This window comes from Vulpes lagopus, chromosome 14, assembly GCF_018345385.1.
Source record: "Vulpes lagopus strain Blue_001 chromosome 14, ASM1834538v1, whole genome shotgun sequence".
Lineage (NCBI taxonomy): Eukaryota > Metazoa > Chordata > Mammalia > Carnivora > Canidae > Vulpes > Vulpes lagopus.
The window spans coordinates 18,710,064-18,727,626 of NC_054837.1; the positions used below are offsets into that span (position 1 = coordinate 18,710,064).

Below are 17,563 nucleotides of genomic sequence, written 5' to 3' on the forward strand. Positions count from 1 at the left end.
AGTTGGTGTCTGACAGATTTCTCCATCCTAAAGTTATCATTTTTTCATTTGTGATCACTAAATACTTTGTAGGGAAGAATTCAGAGATTATGCCAATGTCCTGTTCCCCGTAGAACCTGTACTCACCAGGTTTAGTATTCCGTCCATTGACAATTTCTTTTTTTTTTTTTAAGGTTTTATTTATTTATTCATGAGAGACAGAGAGAGAGGCGCAGAGACATAGGCAGAGGGAGAAGCAGGCCCCATGCAGAGAGCCTGATGTGGGACTCGATCCTGGGTCTCCAGGATCACACCCTGGGCTGAAGGCGGTGCTAAACCGCTGAGCCACCGGGGCTGCCCCCTCATTGACAATTTCTGCCTGAATCAATGCTACTATGGTGGTAATAGGTGGTATTTTTTATTCCCATTATTCTTTCTACATTTAGGACTGATATTATACTATAAGGAAGAGTTTCCCTTCTCCCCTTTATCTAGCTATCATCTATCATCTATCTATTCATTCATTTAATCACTATGGACCTGTGGATTCCTATTTTATTCAGTGGGTTGTAAGCCACTAGCCATTATTCTTTTGATGCTCAGACTGTCCCATCTGGCCATTGGAAGACTTTTCAATCCAATCCCTATATCTTTTTTACATGCCTCCATCATTCCTTGAGCACTTCTTTACTTTCTGGCACAAAAAGATGTCCAGGCTCCTGATATAATTTCCTTGCCTCAACCATGGTATCAGCCATTTTTCTAAGAAGTCCTGGTTCCTTTTGGTAGAGGACAGTATTTAGAAACCAAGATCTGAGTGTGGAGTGTGCTCATTCCTACTGGTCTGTCATTGCTCCTAGGTCTTCTCAGTGGACAAAGCTAAGAGATCTATCTATCATCTATCTATCATCTCTCTTGGTCTCTTCATTTCTCTCTCTCCACATGCACACTATACATCTATGTCTATTTCTATATCTGTGTGTATGTATTTTAAAAAAAACAATGAGTTCACACTGATACTTTCAATTTCAGTCCAACCAGAAGGTTAGGGTTCTTTCTTTCCTTCTTCTTTTTTTAAGTAATCTCTATACTCAACGTGGGGCTTGAACTCGCATATTCCACTGACTGAACCAGCCAGGCACCCCAAGGTTAGGGTTCTTTCTAGCCCTTCCAGTTTCCATGTTTATAATTCCTTTCTCCAACATTGAGACACCCAGGCCTCATTATCCGCAATATATTTCTTATTTGCTTTATCAATTTATTTGTTTGTTGAATGTAACCAATGCCCTAACTATACTAGCTGCCTCCTTCATCTACTACATTCATGCCCCCTTCTCCTGTCTTTTACTTCTTCAGCCATTGGCCATGCTGGAAAGAGAAGGAAACCTCTAAACTACTTCTCTGCACTGCCTTTCTTTTTGCTAGGAAGAGGCCTTCTCTCTTCCCACATCTCCCACCTAAGTCAAGCACCTGAGCAACTAGATGGCTTCATATTACTCTCCTCGCTCCTCATAAGGGAGATGGGGTAGAGAGAGGCTAATTTCCATGGACTTCCTTTTTTTTAAAAAAGATATTATTTATTCATTCATAAGAGACACATATAGAGAGGCAGAGACATAGGCAGAGGGAGAAACAAGCCCCCTACAGTGACCCTGTTGTGGGACTCGATCCCAGGACCCCAGGATCACTACCTCAACCACTGAGCCACCCAAACATCCCTCCATGGACCCTTTTGATACAGATGGGGTTTGTAGACCCATCTAGATCTCCTAGGATCCCTTTACTAGTTCAGTTTGCCCAACTCAAAGAAGGAAAAATTCTTAGGGGCCTCAGAGGAAAGGCTAGGACTTTAGTATTTCAGATATACTCTATTTAGAGAAAAGTATGAAGAGAAAGTCAATGCCATTTAGTTTACTTCACAATATAAGTATTTTAGTATATTCTTTCTTCCTGTCTTGATCTTTTGTCTTTATCTCTCTTTTTCTTTCTCGATCTCTCTCTCTAGCTAAGATCATACTCAAGAATTTTGAACCCTACTTTTTATTCGATTTATAAATAGCATCTCCATGCCATTTAAAATCCTCTTACACACATATATTCCATCATATGCATGAACCATACTTTTCTTAATAATAGCTACCTTTTATTGAGCACCTGCTATGTGCCAAACATTCTTCTAGATGTTTTACATGCATTATCTCACTCAATAAACATTTCAAATCAATGGGGTAGATAATTATAATCTTCTGTGTGTGTATATATCTCTAATTCTCATTTTCTCCTCTAGATCTATGTCAGATAAATTGTTACTTGACCAGGATCACATAGGTAGTAAGTTAGTAAGTAGAAGAGCCAAAATTCTAATCCAGATCTGCTAAATTTTGTAGTCTATCAACCATTTCCCTATTTGGATGGTCTCACAATTACAAACAATACTTTAGTAAACATCTTTAGGCTAAAAACATCTTTGTCTTCATGTGGCTCCCTTAGGATAAGTCCCTGTTAAGTGGAATTTGTGTCAAAGGGCATGTATAGATTTAAGGCTTTTTTGATATATATTACCAAAGCGGTTCCCAAAAAAACTTGTTCCAAGTTATATGCCCGCTGGTACCTCTCTCAACAAAAACCATTAGGAATTTCACTAACTCAGCTCTGAGAATGGGGACCAAGATTATAGTGGTTACGGAGGGTTATAGTGATTACAATGGATGACCTCTTTGAAAATTGTTTTAATATTTTATTTATTCTGAGAGACACACAGAGAGAGGCAGAGACATAGGCAGAGGGAGAAGCAGGCCCCATGGAGGGAGCCTGATGTGGGACTCGATCCCGGTACCCCAGGACCACGACCCCAGCCAAAGGCAGATGCTCAACCACTGAGCTACCCAGGTACCCTTCTTTGAAATTTTTGTGCTATTCTCCAAATGATGTTCCTATATTATTTTTTAAAATCCATAATAATAAGATGAAAGGCATGTTTACCTTTTCTCCACCAAATTAAACTACTAACCATGCAGCAGCATATTCTAAGGGCAAAGCTATTCCTGTCCTTAGATGGCAAGGATTTCCTTTTATAATGAAGCTATAGCATGGAGTTTTTTCTTTCTTTCTTTTTTGTTTTTTCGTTACAAAAGTAGTACATGAATGCATTTTCATTGTAAAACAATTTAGTGATACACAAATATACAGAGTATATGATGATTCTTCCTCTTCCCCATTGCCCCTACTTCCATCTTGCTCCCCTAGAGCCATATCAACCAGGAGTTTGCTTTGCAAATTTCCAGCCCCTTCTCTACATAAATAAATAAATAAATTTAAACAATATATCTTTCTTTTTTCCTCCCTTCCCTTTTCTTCTCTCCCTCCTGTCTTCCCTCCCTTTCTCCCTTCCTTGCTTTCTTTTTTCCTTCCTTCCTCCCTCCTTCCCTTCCTTCCTTAACACGTATGCAGCATAGTCTTCATGTTTCACCCATACAAATGCTCCAATTCTTGCCACTTCCATGCATGCCCATCTAGTTTCCAACTGTCAGCACCTGCAACTCTCCCCTGGCGCTTTCTCTGGTTATTAAAACTTGCTCTGCCAACCTCTGTGGCAGACCAAGAGTGCCAAGGAATTTAAACTTCTCAGGAGGAGCTCTCAACAAATGACAGTTCCCTCATCCCTTGAACAGGACAATCTGGAGATACATGCTGCAGGATCTCCCAGACTAAACTACTTGCTCTAGCATCTCTGTATCAGGATCTGCTTTCAGTAAGACAGTTTGGAAATCTTTCCATATTGACATACATATAGATCTACTGCATTATTTTTAAACAGCTACAACCCTGTTGATGAATACTTAGATGTTTTTCAATTTCTTGTTTTTGCCACCTAAGCCACAAGAAACATTTTTTCCTGCAATTGTTGTGCCCCCTACTTGGCCATTATTTATGGCAGTTCATTATGAAAACGAGCTGTTTGATCTTCATCCAAAGTATGATGATTATTACAATCACACTGAAGAATAAAAGAATGAGCAATGAAAGTAGCAATGCCAAGAAACAGTTGATACTGGTGTGAATAAATTCCCACTGAAAATAATCACATTTATAGCACTTGGCAATTAGAGCTTTGCCATTTGGATCACATACTTGGAAAGAAGTGACCTGTGATCTCCATTTGGCATTTCTGCTTGGTCTTGAGGGGAAAGAGCAGTGCCAAGGACAGGTTTGTGAGCAAGCTCTAGACACCAATCTGAAGAATCTTCTAAGGAGGTTTCAAGGTGGAATAGATGGGCAGCTTCCACGAGCATTAATCTTTAAAAGTGGCTAACACACAAGCAGGGTGCCAGTTAAGGCGGGTTTCCATCTCAGTCTCTTAGCTAAGGGGCATTTCTGCTGGAATACACAGCCCCCTCTACTGGAAATAATAAACAATCTGTCCTGGTGCCAACAGGTCTCTTACATATATTTTGTGTATATTTTGCAATTAGAGGCAATGATCATTTTTGATGCTTATTTGCATTTTCTAAATTTTTCTAAAACGAAAAGGTATTACTTTTAATGATAAAAATAAAGTTACTTCTAATTTCTTCGCTTGAGTTAAAGTCTCTTCCCTCTTGCTGCTCCGCCATAGAGAGAAAAGGTAATTATTTGGCATCCCAAATGTGATCTTCTTTCCTGTCTTAATTAAAGAGAATAGAAACCACTCATAACCTCTAGTTCTACATGCCCAGATTCATCTCCAAATCAGTACCAGGGACCCAGCAGACATTAATGATCTACCAGGACTTTCTGACTATATAAGCTCAGAATCCTTTCATGACATCTGTTCAAATGTAAGAGCTTTGGCATTAGATGGGTGTGGATTTGAACCCAGTTGCTCCATGCGGTAGATGGTTTGTACAAGGTGCCCCACTATTTTCCCTCCCTGTATCTTGCTTCCTTACAAGTCACTCCATCCAAAGTCTACTTCCCCAACCCTTGAATCTGGGCCTTGAGTCTTGCTCTCGTTCAACAGAGAATAGAAGTGAAATAGAAGTAATATTGTGCCCATTTCAAGCTTGGATCTCAAGATACTCTATGGCTTTTGCTTGCAGATTTGAACCCCTGCCCAGGTGCAGGTGACCAGGTGCTGGGGCTAGCCAGTTGGAGTTTGAGAGGCTTGTGGAGCACAGGTGAGTCAGCTGTGGCCATGCTAGCCTAGCCAGCCCCCATCCAATTCACCAGTTGACTGGAGACACATGAGTGGAGCACCGCTGAGCCCAGAACAATCAAACTGCCCAAGTCAGAATCATGAGTTCAATAAATTGTTGTTAAGCCATAAATGTCGGGGTTGTTTGTTACAAAGCAAGAGGTAACTCCACACCACACTTAACAACCATCTGGCCTTAAGCAAGTTTTTTTTTAACAATCTCTGAGCCTCAGTTTTCTCATCTGTAAACTGGGAGTGATAGGGTTGTCAATGAACAGCATAGTGCTTAGGACTTGGTAAGCACTCAATGGACATTACAATGATGATCAATATTAATGTTACTATTTTTAGCACCAAGGACCAGCATAAACACCTACTTTGGGAGAAGAAATAATAGAAGAAAAAAAGGAATGAGGCACCTGGCTGGCTTAGTCAGTCATAGTCATGTGACTCTTGATCTTGGGGTTGTGAGTTTAAGCCCCACATTGGGTGTAGAGATTACTTAAAAATAAAATCTTTAAAAATTATAAAAGTAAAAAGAGGGATAGAAGGAAGCGCATAAAAAAGCACAGATCAGGGCTGAGGGATGGGCTCTTTATTAGTAATACAGTTTACAGATGAGCTAACTAAACTTATTGAGGTCATAATTTTTGCAAGATATGTAAGTCAAGTTATTATGCTATATGCTTTGAATGTATAGTGTTAGATGTCAATTACACATCAATAAAACTGAAAGAAAAAATTCAGTTGTTTTTTGCACTTTTAAAAAATTATACAGCAAAGTCTTACTTATTTGGTTTTGTGAGATGGTGCGAAGTCTAAGTGAATGGAAACTCTCGGTTGCTTTAATTATATAAAAATATCTTCAATTAGGGATGCCTGGGTGGCTCAGCAGTTGAGCGTCTGCCTTCAGCTCAGGGCGTGGTTCCGGAGTCCCAGGATGGAGTCCCACATTGGGGTCCCTGCATGGAACCTGCTTCTCCCTCTGCCTGTATCTCTGCTTCTCTCTCTCTCTCTCTCTCTCTCTCTCTCTCTCTCTCTGTGTCTCTCATGAATAAATAAATAAAATCTTAAAAAAAAACCTTCAATTAAAAAAAATCTGCAACTAAATGTTTCCAAATAATGAACTCAGGGGAGCCATTTTTATAACTAGCTAAGAACATTGCATAATTAAGACATGATTATTTTTATGTAAATGGCTGGCGTGGAAGTGCTGGGAAGCCAGTGGCTCTCTTGGGTGGCTAAATATTTCTTCTGTAATTTTGTTTCTGGTTGTTTTTTTTTTTAGGTTTTATTTATTTATTTGAGAGAGAGCACACATGAGTGGAGTGAGGGGCAGAGGGAGACGCAGACTCCATGCTGAGCAGGGAGCCCAGTTTGGAGCTTGATCCCAAGACCCTGGGACTAGGGCTTGAGCCGAGGGCAGATGCCTAACCCACTGAGCCACTCAGGTGCCCTTTATTCCTAATTTTTATTTGCTCTCCTCAAATAAGCTATACAGTATTTAAGAAAATATGTTTGCAGGGTCAAGTGATGTTTAAATCTGAGCTCTGCCCTTTGTTAGCTGTGATGTGGGAACAAAGGACTAGCTGAGGACAAAGCACATTGACAAGTCCTTGAAACAGGCAAAGAGACACTCCTCTACAGACTCAACTACCTCAATGTTCATACTTTGCTAAGGCCAGAAGGCAATCTCAGCCCAACCCCCAGGATCCTGTAAGTCTACTTTAACATATAAAAATTCCTTTAGAAATTTCCCTTTATCTCTAAACCCCCAAGATACGTGTTGGCAATCATCCCCCAAGCACATGGCCCACCAATACACATCTGAAGGGTCTCATGACTAAGGTTTAATTAGACAGTAATAAGTAACCTTTTCCCAACAACAGCCAGCCCCCTCAAGGTCCTGGAAACCTTGCTTCTTCCTCTCATTCCACCATTTCAAACAAGGATCACTGAACATTCTAAATACGTAGTTCCTTTCCCTTCTCCCTTATGGGAAGAAAATTCAGGTAGCTATTGGGAGGCTGGGTTCAGCCATCATCTACCTGAGTATCCTTGGGAAAGGAATTTAATGTGTACTTCTAAGAGTGCTTTCTTTCCAGCCACTAGGGAAAGACTGTCCCCTAGTCAATGAATGGCTCATGAATGGGACAGTGGCTGTCTGTAGGAATTCCTGGAGTTGGTCCAGACGTGGAGGACATTGGCCACAAGCCCCTGCCAGCCCAGATTTATAGGCTTGGCTTAATGGCCTTTGCCTTGAGCTCTGGTGGTTTTTAAGCCTATCCTAGGCCCAGGAGTGTATGTCAGATGTCTACTCTGCAGAGCCCTGGAGGGGTCAATAATGAATAGGGAAGGAAGGACTGGAGGGAACTGAGAGCCACTCACTGCCCTTCTAGCCTCTAAGTGGCAGAAAGAGTCTGGGGATTTGTTCTCATATTCAATCCATGTGGTTATATCTCCTGTCCCCATTTATTCCTTCCCTAATAACCCACTGAATCCAACATCCATCACACTGACACCTGAGCTTCACAGTCTTTGGCAGACCACGCACATGCTTACATTCACTGAGTGCTCTCTGCCAGACACTGTCCCAGGCATTTCACATGTGCTGTCATGTAATATTCTAATTGACCCCATGATGTAGGTACGCTATTATCCCCATTTTAGAGACGAAGGAACTGAGAAGTAGAAAGGTTTAGTGACTTGCCTAAGGGCACACAGCTGTTAGGGGACAGTCAGAATTTTTTCTTTTTTGACAGTCAGAATTTGAATCTGGTAATCATGACCAAGTCACACTACTTCAGTGTAGGCATTACTCTTCTAGATTCCCTCTCTTACTCTTCCCCAACTATGATACTCAACAGGCTCAACAGGCTCAAGAAGTCAACCAGTGAACTGTTAACCCTCAAGAGGCAATTGGGCCAGATCCTCATGCACGTACTGCCATTCTGCAAGCAACAGAGACCGACGCAGAGCCCCCAGGATGGAGTCGTCCCATGTCACGTGGTGGCAAAGTATTGATACTGGGCATCTTCCATTGTGGAAGGAGCAGTAACTCATCTTGATGGAACTGGCACATATTCTGGGCATGGGTTTGCCTTTCCTGCCTGCGGGGTCCCAGCCAGCACCAGCTTTCAAAGTATTCAACTCATTGACACAGAATCCCGCATTACAGTGTTTGAGACCAAGGGAGCTGATACGTATCAAAGGAGATGCCCTTGTGGTATATGACCATGGAATCCACTTATGGTACCTTGAAGATGCTGGCCTGATGGGGGATGAAGATGCCACGGAGGCATTGGCTTGGAGATGATGCTCTGTGAGGATGGGATACTGTCTTCTAGGACAAAATATACCCTTAAGTCAATGTCCATCATATGGTGCAATGTAGAAGGAATACATCCTCTGAAATCAAAGGGTTGAAGGAGGAATTTGTAATTGCCCACCTGTGGAGTTAGAAGTCCTGGTTCCAGAGAGGGCATGCTTCCCCTAGGGCATGCTTCCCCAACAAGAATCCCATTAGACCCTATGTAACATCTGCCACTTAGTAAATTTGGGTTCCTTGTGTCAAGAAAGAGAGTCAGCATTCTGTCTTAGGAATTGATCCTGAGCATCAGGAGGCAATAGGGCTACTGTTATCTAATGGGGTACCCAGGTGATATCCTGGACATCTCTTGGTAATTGTCTGCCCAATTTTGGTGTTAAATGGACACGCAGCAGCTATGGCCTGGGAAGGGCACAGTGACTCAGGCATGTGGTCTGGAACACCTCACCAGGTAAACCATCTTGATCAGCAGAAGTGCTGGCCAAAGGCAATAGGAACCTAAACAAGCAGCCGGAGAGGGAGATATTAGGCATCAGCGGCAGCCGTGAGACCAGCAGCAATAACAGGGACTTTAGTTTACCCCACTAGCCAGCCTCTTTTAAGTCTTTTCAGGGAAAAGACCAATCAGAGTGCTGGAAAAGCTGTTCCCTGATGGGGTAGACTTATTATATGAAGCAAGGAGATCCAAGAGGTACAAAGGGTAGACTGTCCTGGGTTCTGTGATGTACCACCTGGACTCACCCTTCAGGACTGAGGGACATACTCCCTCTAGAAAGACCAGGAATGTTACCTGCTAAGAGCTCAGAATTGGGGCCCTGCCAGAAATTGCCTTGCCCCAAAGTAGCTGCTTTGCCCAAGGTCACGCTCCCTTTTTGAGGGCACCTCATGTCCAATATGGCTGATGTGAAGGTATAAAGGTCCAGCCCCCATGCCTCATTTTGGAACAATTCTAAGGAGCCATTCCAGTTCTGGAACTTCTATAGGGTCAGCTCTGCTCAGCTCCTCCCTCTGCCCATTCAAGCTTTACTCACTCCCTTGCAGGTGCTGATATCAATAATTGCTTGCACACTAATCTCCATCTCACATTCTGTTTTCTGAGATCCCCACCTGTAATAGGGACCATATTTGTCTTGCTCATGCTGTATCCCCAGCGTATAGTACAGGCCAGTGCCATAGTAGGTGCTCAAGAAATATTAAATAAGTGAACAAACTGGACCTTGTGGGAAATTTCCCTAAATTATCGTAACAAGAATTATTATTCCTTATCTTCAACCCATCCTACCCACTATTGCCAGATTAATACTTCTAAAGTATCTCCCCTGCTCAAGAAGTCTCAGTGGCTCCACACTGCCTGTAGGCAATTCCTTTGGCCTGGCATTCAAGACCTTTAGGAAGCTTGCCCTGGTCTACCTGTCCAACCTTAGCTTTCAATTCTCACATATCTCACCCCAACGAGCTAACCCAAATGGACTATTATCCTTCTTCGGACTCAACTCTGGCTTCTTCTTTTCATTCAGATCCCTTCATATGAAATATTCTACATCATCCTCAATCTGCCTCTAGCCTCTTTCCAAATCCTTTGCATCTTTGATAGAGAGACAGTACAATGCAATGGTTAGTGCCTAGACTCTGGACTTAGAGGGCCTGAGATTCTCACTAAGCCTCTTTCTGACTCTGTCACCTAGGGTAAGTCACTTCACTTCTTTGTGCGTCAGTTTCTGTATCTGTGAAATGGGATGAATAATTGAATTTACCTAGGATTTTGCGGGGATTACACGAGACAATCTGGTAAACTGTTTAGAAAAGCACATGCTTCCTAGTAAACACTAAATATTGGCCATTATCACCCTATAGGATGGCCCCTTTTCTATAGGAGGCCAGATAGGAAATGATGTCTCTGCTGAGACAACTCTGTTGCTGTATATGAAAATGGGTATAGTTAATATGTAAATGATGGATGTGGCTGTGTTCCAATAAAACTTTATTTATAAAACTAGTCTGCAGGTCAGATACACCCCACATGCCATTGTCTGCCCATCTCCCAGGACAGAGTGGCTTCTTCTAACAACTGTGACTATTCTCAGTACCTTAACAATAGCACCAACAAATACTCAGTTTGCATCTGATTAGGCCCACCACACCTCATGTTTAGGTTAGAAGAGGAAGAGGGCCCTCATGTGCCTTGTGAGGGTTAAGAGCATGGATGCTGTAGGCAGACAGACTCGGGTTCTTAGTTCCACTACACACCATATGTCTTGGGCAAATGATTTCACCCATTGAGTCTTGGTTTCAACTATAAAAGGAGGATTGCAATCATTTGATAACACATACCTCCTGGGGCTGCTGCGATGTGCCTAGAAATATGTCCAATCAATGCTAGATCTATAGTTTTATTTTTCATTTTATTATTTTTTATTTATTTATTTATTTTTAGATTTTATTTATTTATTCATGAGAGACACACAGAGAGAGGCAGAGACACAGGCAGAGGGAGAAGCCGGCTCCACGCAGGAAGCCTGATGTGGGACTTGATCTGGGGACCCCAGGATCACACCCTGTGCCTAAGGCAGGTGCTAAACCACTGAGCCACCCAGGGATCCCCCCCCCCCTTTTTTAGATGATCTATATTTTTATTATTATTTCATTATGGAACTGGCACATATTCTGGGCATGGGTTTGCCTTTCCTGCCTACGGGGTCCCAGCCAGCACCAGCTTTCAAAGTATTCAACTCATTGACACAGAATCCCGCATTACAGTGTTTGAGACCAAGGGAGCTGATACGTATCAAAGGAGATGCCCTTGTGGTATATGACCACAGCTATTTCCAGCTATTGTGTTGTGTTTTTCTAAGATTTTATTTTATTTTTTAAAGATTGATTGATTGATTTGAGAGACAGAAAAGAGAGAAAGCAGGAGTAGGAGGAGCAGAAGGAGAATCACAAGTAGACTCTATACTGAATGCAGACCCTGATGTGGGGCTCGATCCCAGGACCCTGAAATCATGACCCTAGCTAAAACCAAGAGTCAGATGCCTAATTGACTGGATCACCCAGGTGCCCCTTAAGATTTTATTTTTAAGTAATCTCTACACCCAATATGGGCCTCGAATTTACAATCCCAAGATCAAGAGTTACACACTTCACTGACTGAGCCATCCAGGTGCCCCTATTATGTTGCTTTCGTTTTGCCAATCATTACAATACTGATAACGGTACTATTTTCTGGCTACATCATACCTCCTTGATGCCAGAAGCCCTAGTGTACCGTCTCTGCATCCACCCCCCAGGCTATGAACATAGTTGACTGGCTGTCTTGCTGGATGGCCAGAGCTGGGCGTTTACTTACGACTGGGGGACCCCTCCGATCCCGAAGCCCACCAGGCCCCGGAGCACCAGGATCCAGCTGTACACGGGCGCGAAAGCACTGAGGATGCCATAGTACAGAGTCCAGAGCACACTGATCTTCAGCCCCTGTGGAGAAGGAAGACACCAAGTCACAGGGCTTCTCAGTACCTCCAGGCCATGTGGCCCCCAAACCTGTTGAAAGCCATCAATGGGGTCATGTTAAACAGCAATCCATACAGATTCTCTGTGGGATGGTGCCAACCCCTGGGGGGAAGGGCTGTGGGAAAATTCTGCAGCATTCTTGGTTGCCCCAATGATCGGCATTTAATATATAGGGGCCTGAGATGTTAGATGCAGTGCATGAGACTCAATAAAGACTTGTCTTGTATCCTGCACCATCTCAAATTGAACTTTCTACTTGCCTATCATCCAGGTGAAAACTCCATGACTATCTGTACCTTGACCTTCACTCTATTTTATATAGAAATAAGATTTGAATATACACTTAATTTTGCAGGAATCCAACTTCTAGGTAAATCAAAGGAAGTTTGTGTGTGGTTTTTCTGGAACTTTACAAAATTGTTCTTCATTTCAGAAAGCCATGTTGTCAATGGCAACACTGCATATGGTATTTGAGTCATTGAGGGAACACTCCAGTATCTGTCTGCATTCATAGGGTTTCTATGTGTATCTATGAATAGACTGATCTAAATCTATTTCAAAATGTCAAATATAAAGAAAAAAGCATCATCAAAATTAAGTTAAATACAAGCTTATTTATAATCAGAGACAAATATTAACTTCTTCCTTTTATCTGGACACTTGTGCATGCACATTTGCATATTGAAAATACATTTAACTAACTGCCTCCTTTAAAAAGTCCTCCATTATATCATACTTGGGGCATTATACCTGATTTATTTTATTATTTTATTTTTTTAATAACTGGTTTCTTTTAAAGATTATGTGGGTGGCTATTTTATTTTTGAAATTATTTCTGGATCATTAAGGGCGTTATTAAAAGTTTTCATAACAATTTCTAAGTAAAGGGAACATTGTATTTCACGGGGTTGAGAACCACCTAGAGATACAATGCTGCAAAACAAACATGCTGTGTATTCCTGGAGTGTTAATTACTCTTAGAGACTGAGAAAAAATCAAGGGTGAATGCAATTTAAGGTGTTATTTTTTTTTTTTTTAAGATTTTATGTATTTGACAGAGAAAGAGCACAGGCAGCAGCAGAGGGAGCGGCAGGCAGAGGGAGAGGGAGAAGCAGGGAGCCGGATGTAGGGCTCAAGCCCAGGACCCTGGGTTCACAATAACCAACACCAAACATATTATGGAATAGAACACAAATTCTATGTGGATTTTAAACCTGCAACACGGTGTCTGGGCAGGTCTCTCTCTGTAGTACTTCCCCCAGATCCAGCCTTGAGTGCACCCTCTTGTCTCCCTGGGGACACTTCAGGTGGGAAGTCTGAAGCACACTGACTTTAGCTTTCCAGTTAAAATGAACGAGGGTGCCTTGGCTGGCTCAATCAGAAGAACATGGGAGTCTTGATCTTGGATGTAGAGATTACTTAAATAAATAAACTTACAAGAAATTAAAATGAATGAAAAGGGACTAGAGAGGAAATTTGGAGGTCTGACAGATGATTTCCAGTTTCTTGGAAAATGATTTTAAGTGGGAGAGAGAATACTTTAAATAACTTTCATTAGCTTGCAAGAAAGTGATTTTTCATTCCAATCATTATTCTGATTATGTCCAAGAGAAAAGATCTATGTGGTGTTAGTCTGTCTTTAACACCTTTTTAAACACCCGTTAATCTCTCTTTTTAACAGATTGGACAGGAGGCAACTGTAACCAACTAGAATTTAGTAACATTGTTTTATTTTCATTGTATTTATTTTTGCAGATATTTCCTATTTAGGACAATTGCTACTGATTTCCTATTTAGGACTCTCTATAAAGTTTCCCTTTCCAAAAACATGCATTTAAGGGTTTTTAAAAAAGATTTTAATTAATTTATTTGAGAGAGAGAGAGCAAGTGGGGGGAGTGGCAGAAGGAGAGGGAAAATCTCGACTCTCTGATGAACATGGACCCTGAGATCATGACCTGAGCTGAAATCAAGAGTTGGACACCTAGCCAACTGAGTTAACCAGGTGTCCCAGTTTGTTTGTTTTTTTTTTTTTTTTTTTTTTAAAAACGAAGTTGTGGGCACCTGTGTGGCTCAGTGGTTGAGTGTCTGCCTTTGGCTCAGGGCATGATCCCAGGGTCCTGGGATCAAGTCCTGCGTCAGGCTCCCTGCAGGGAGTCTGCTTCTTCCTCTACCTGTGTCTCTGCCTCTCTCAATGTCTCTCATGAATAAATAAATAAAATCTTTTTTAAAAAGTAAAATTGATATAAAGAAAGATATTAAGTATATAAAAAAACAGATGGGATAGGAATTATCAAAGCCTAGGGAGCTATGGATCTATTGCAACAATAATGAAGCAACATTTCTGCACTCCGAAACACATGACTACGAAATTAGTATTTGCCACATATTTACTTACTTCCTTTCTTGTGGCTTAAGCTATCTTAAGAGGGATTTGCTTTCTTGGAACCCAAGGAGTCTTGAATCAGAGATAGGACATCATTAGCAGCAAAGAAAATGAAAAGAGGGAAAACAGAGGAGGAGAAGAGGAGCGGGTAGAAAAGAGGGCACCCCGACTGGCACCTGAGAGCTAAGCCTCTCTCCAGCGACCGCCTGGGAGCTTCACTACCCCATTGGGGTCACCACATGACCCCATGCCAGGCAGCAAAGACCTGCATGTGACCTGTCCTGCAGGGTCACAGCAGACTACAGCTAGCTCTGCATTTGCCCACTGATGTCAGGGCTTTCCAGCTGGCCAGGAAATGAGGACTCAGCAACCATTTGTGAGTATTGTCATGGGTACTGCAAAGGCACGGGCACTGCCAGCTGCCTCATCCAAGCACTGCTCGGGACTCTGCAGAAATGTCTCCTGGGCTTTTGAGCTTCTCATTAACTACACTTGTCATTCTGGCCTAACATTTGTTCTGCCTTTTAGATTGTTGGCCCCGTCTCCCCACTCCCCTCTCTCCCCCTCTCCTTTTCTTCTTTCAGTATTCATTTACTGAGCATCCCCTGTATGCCAGGTTCTAGAGAGAGAAGTATAGACATTATGTATTCATTAAGTTGTTCATTCAATTATTCACTTAACAATAAGCATATATCAAGTGCCTGTTCTATGCCAGATGCTAGAAAAAATGCTATATATTATTTGTTCATTCATTCATTCATTCATTCAATATATGTGTATTAGACACCTGCTGTGTGCCCAGCACTAAAGGTACTGATATGCATCATCCATTCAATCATTTGTTCAATATGCATATATTAAGCATCTGTCGCATGCCTGGCAGTCAAGATACCATGATTCATTCATTTATCCCTTCACCATGCATGCACTGAGTGCCTCCTGAGGTACAGCAGGGAATGTGACAGCCAGAGTCTCTAACTTTATGGAACTTTCATTCCCATTTTGTAAATCACTGTCACATCTTTACACTGGGTCCTCACAGCAGCCTGTGGAAAGAGGCTGTTATTTTCACTCCCACTTTACAAATCAGCACAGTGAGGGTCAAAGTAGTTGAATGATTTGTCCAGGATCAGCAGTCAAACATGGAGTCAGGACTTTCAACTCCAAATGCCATACTTGAATGAGCACTCCCCTCCTCCTGGGCCTTTGATGGCTCCCATTGCCTCTGACAGAGAGCATGCATGAGGGTGTCATGCAGCAAGGATAGGTGGGTCCAGGTGAATGCAAGAGAGCTTGGCCTGTCTTGTCAGCCTCTACTGAGCTCTAGCCAAAAGTTGCCATCACAGAATGTGGATCCTGGGCTGCCAGATAGCCCAATTAAAAAAACAAAACAAAACAAAACAAAACAAAAAAAAACCAGAGCTCTTCATTTTTATGCAAAATACATTATTTTTTGAAGCAGAGGCAACTGATTCAAAATCCTATACAGCATTGTATGGGTTAAATAAAACACATCTATAGGCCATGTTCAGTTCATAGCTCCCTGGTATACAACCTGTAGCCTGGAAAGGCTTCAAGCTTCTGCTCTAAGAAGCTGAGGGTCTTGCTACCACTTGGGTGCCAAGTCTGCAGCCTCCAAAAGGAGCATGCTGATGTCATCATCATGAGCATTACTCAGTCCTGGAAGGTTGTTGACTCAGTGCCCTTGATGTCCTCCGGTCATGTGCAGGACAAGGAAAATTGTCAGGGGACAAGGAGGCTGGGGATCTTCAAAATATTGAGATGAGGGGATCCCTGGGTGGCTCAGTGGTTTAACACCTGTCTTTGGCCCAGGGCTTGATCCTGAGACCCGGGATCAAATCCCACATCAGGCTCCCTGAATGGAGCCTGCTTCTCCCTCTGCCTGTGTCTCTGCCTCTCTCTCTGTCTCTCATGAATAAATAAATAAATAAATCTTTAAAAAATATATTGGGATGAGAGGCTTGTTGCCTGCCAGCTACTTCCTTTTCGTACTTACAGATAACATGGATCTATAGCCTTTGAACTAGCTAGTGACCTGATCATATTCTGATTTTTTTTTTTTTTTTTTTTTTGCGACGCAGCCAATAGTAGGTTCCATTGGTCACCGGCTAACCGTGCATCAGTAAAATACTGTTCTAAGTGCATTAACTACATTTCTCATATAACCCTTCCAGCAGCCCTCTGAACTCCTGCTCTTGACAACCTAGTTTTACAAATGGGGAAACTGAGACTCAGAGGGGTGAAATAATTTGCTTAAGTTCCCTCACTCAATAGAGAGGGTGGAGCACCTTCACCCCGGCAAGGCCACACACCCACAGCTGCCCTTCCTTTGTGTGGCTTTGCCATAAGCCCCCAGGGTGTAGGAACTTCTATAGGAATCAAAGTGGCCCACTGAGTCCTAACCCCTTACATGAGACCCTTGCAAAGTCATGCAGCAGACACCCTCCCAGAAGCCTCCCAGCTGGGCGGAGGCAGATCAAGGAGCTAGGAGGAGATTTTTGGCACTTGCTAAAGCTTTGCCAGCTGCCCGGCTCACCCTCTGTTTCTGGAGGAGTTCTACAGAAGCTTTATAATTAGAACCTGATCCATCCTCCCTGCGGTTGGGCCAGAATTCCCTGCAGGGAGGAGGGGGCCCTGCAGTCTGGGGGTGATTTCTCTCCTCTCTGGTCAGGAGAGCTAGAGGACCACTCTATAGGCACCCTCTCAGGCTTTGTTTGGAACGGTTGAATGTCCATCTGCTCAACTGAATTCTGGGGGAATAATTCAGTTATGTCTCCCAGCAGCCAAGGTTGTGGACTCTGGAGCCAGACATACCTGCATTTGAACATTGGCATTGCTGTTTATTGTCATGAGCTTGCCAAATGATAGGAACAATACTGGACATTTATGAATTGCTTCCTCTGTGCCAAGAGCTTTCTGTGCAAAGGCCGGTTTACTCCTAGGACACCCTTATGGAAGAAAGACTACTATGATCCCACTAACAAATGAGGAAACTTGAGGCACAGGGAGGTTGAGTAACTTGTTGAAGGTCATGCAGCCTGTCTGTGGAGGAGCTGGGATTTGCACCTTAGCAGTCTGACCTCAGAGCTCATGCTTTCACAAAAATGTCACATTAGCATTTCATTTGTCCAAATGAGCACTGGAGGTAAATAGGAAATTAGGGTGGAGTAG

The 17,563-nt window shown here is 42.5% G+C and overlaps 1 protein-coding gene across 1 annotated transcript in view; it reads right to left on the bottom strand.

Annotated features, from left to right (window-relative positions):
* The window catches only part of LOC121475689 (SV2 related protein), a 71,085-nt gene that overhangs the window by 22,501 nt on the left and 31,021 nt on the right, over positions 1 to 17,563 (bottom strand). Inside the window, exon 6 of the mRNA XM_041729210.1 lies at positions 11,827 to 11,951. Within this exon, the coding sequence (XP_041585144.1) occupies positions 11,827 to 11,951 (125 nt within the window). The remainder of the gene's footprint in view (positions 1 to 11,826; positions 11,952 to 17,563) is intronic.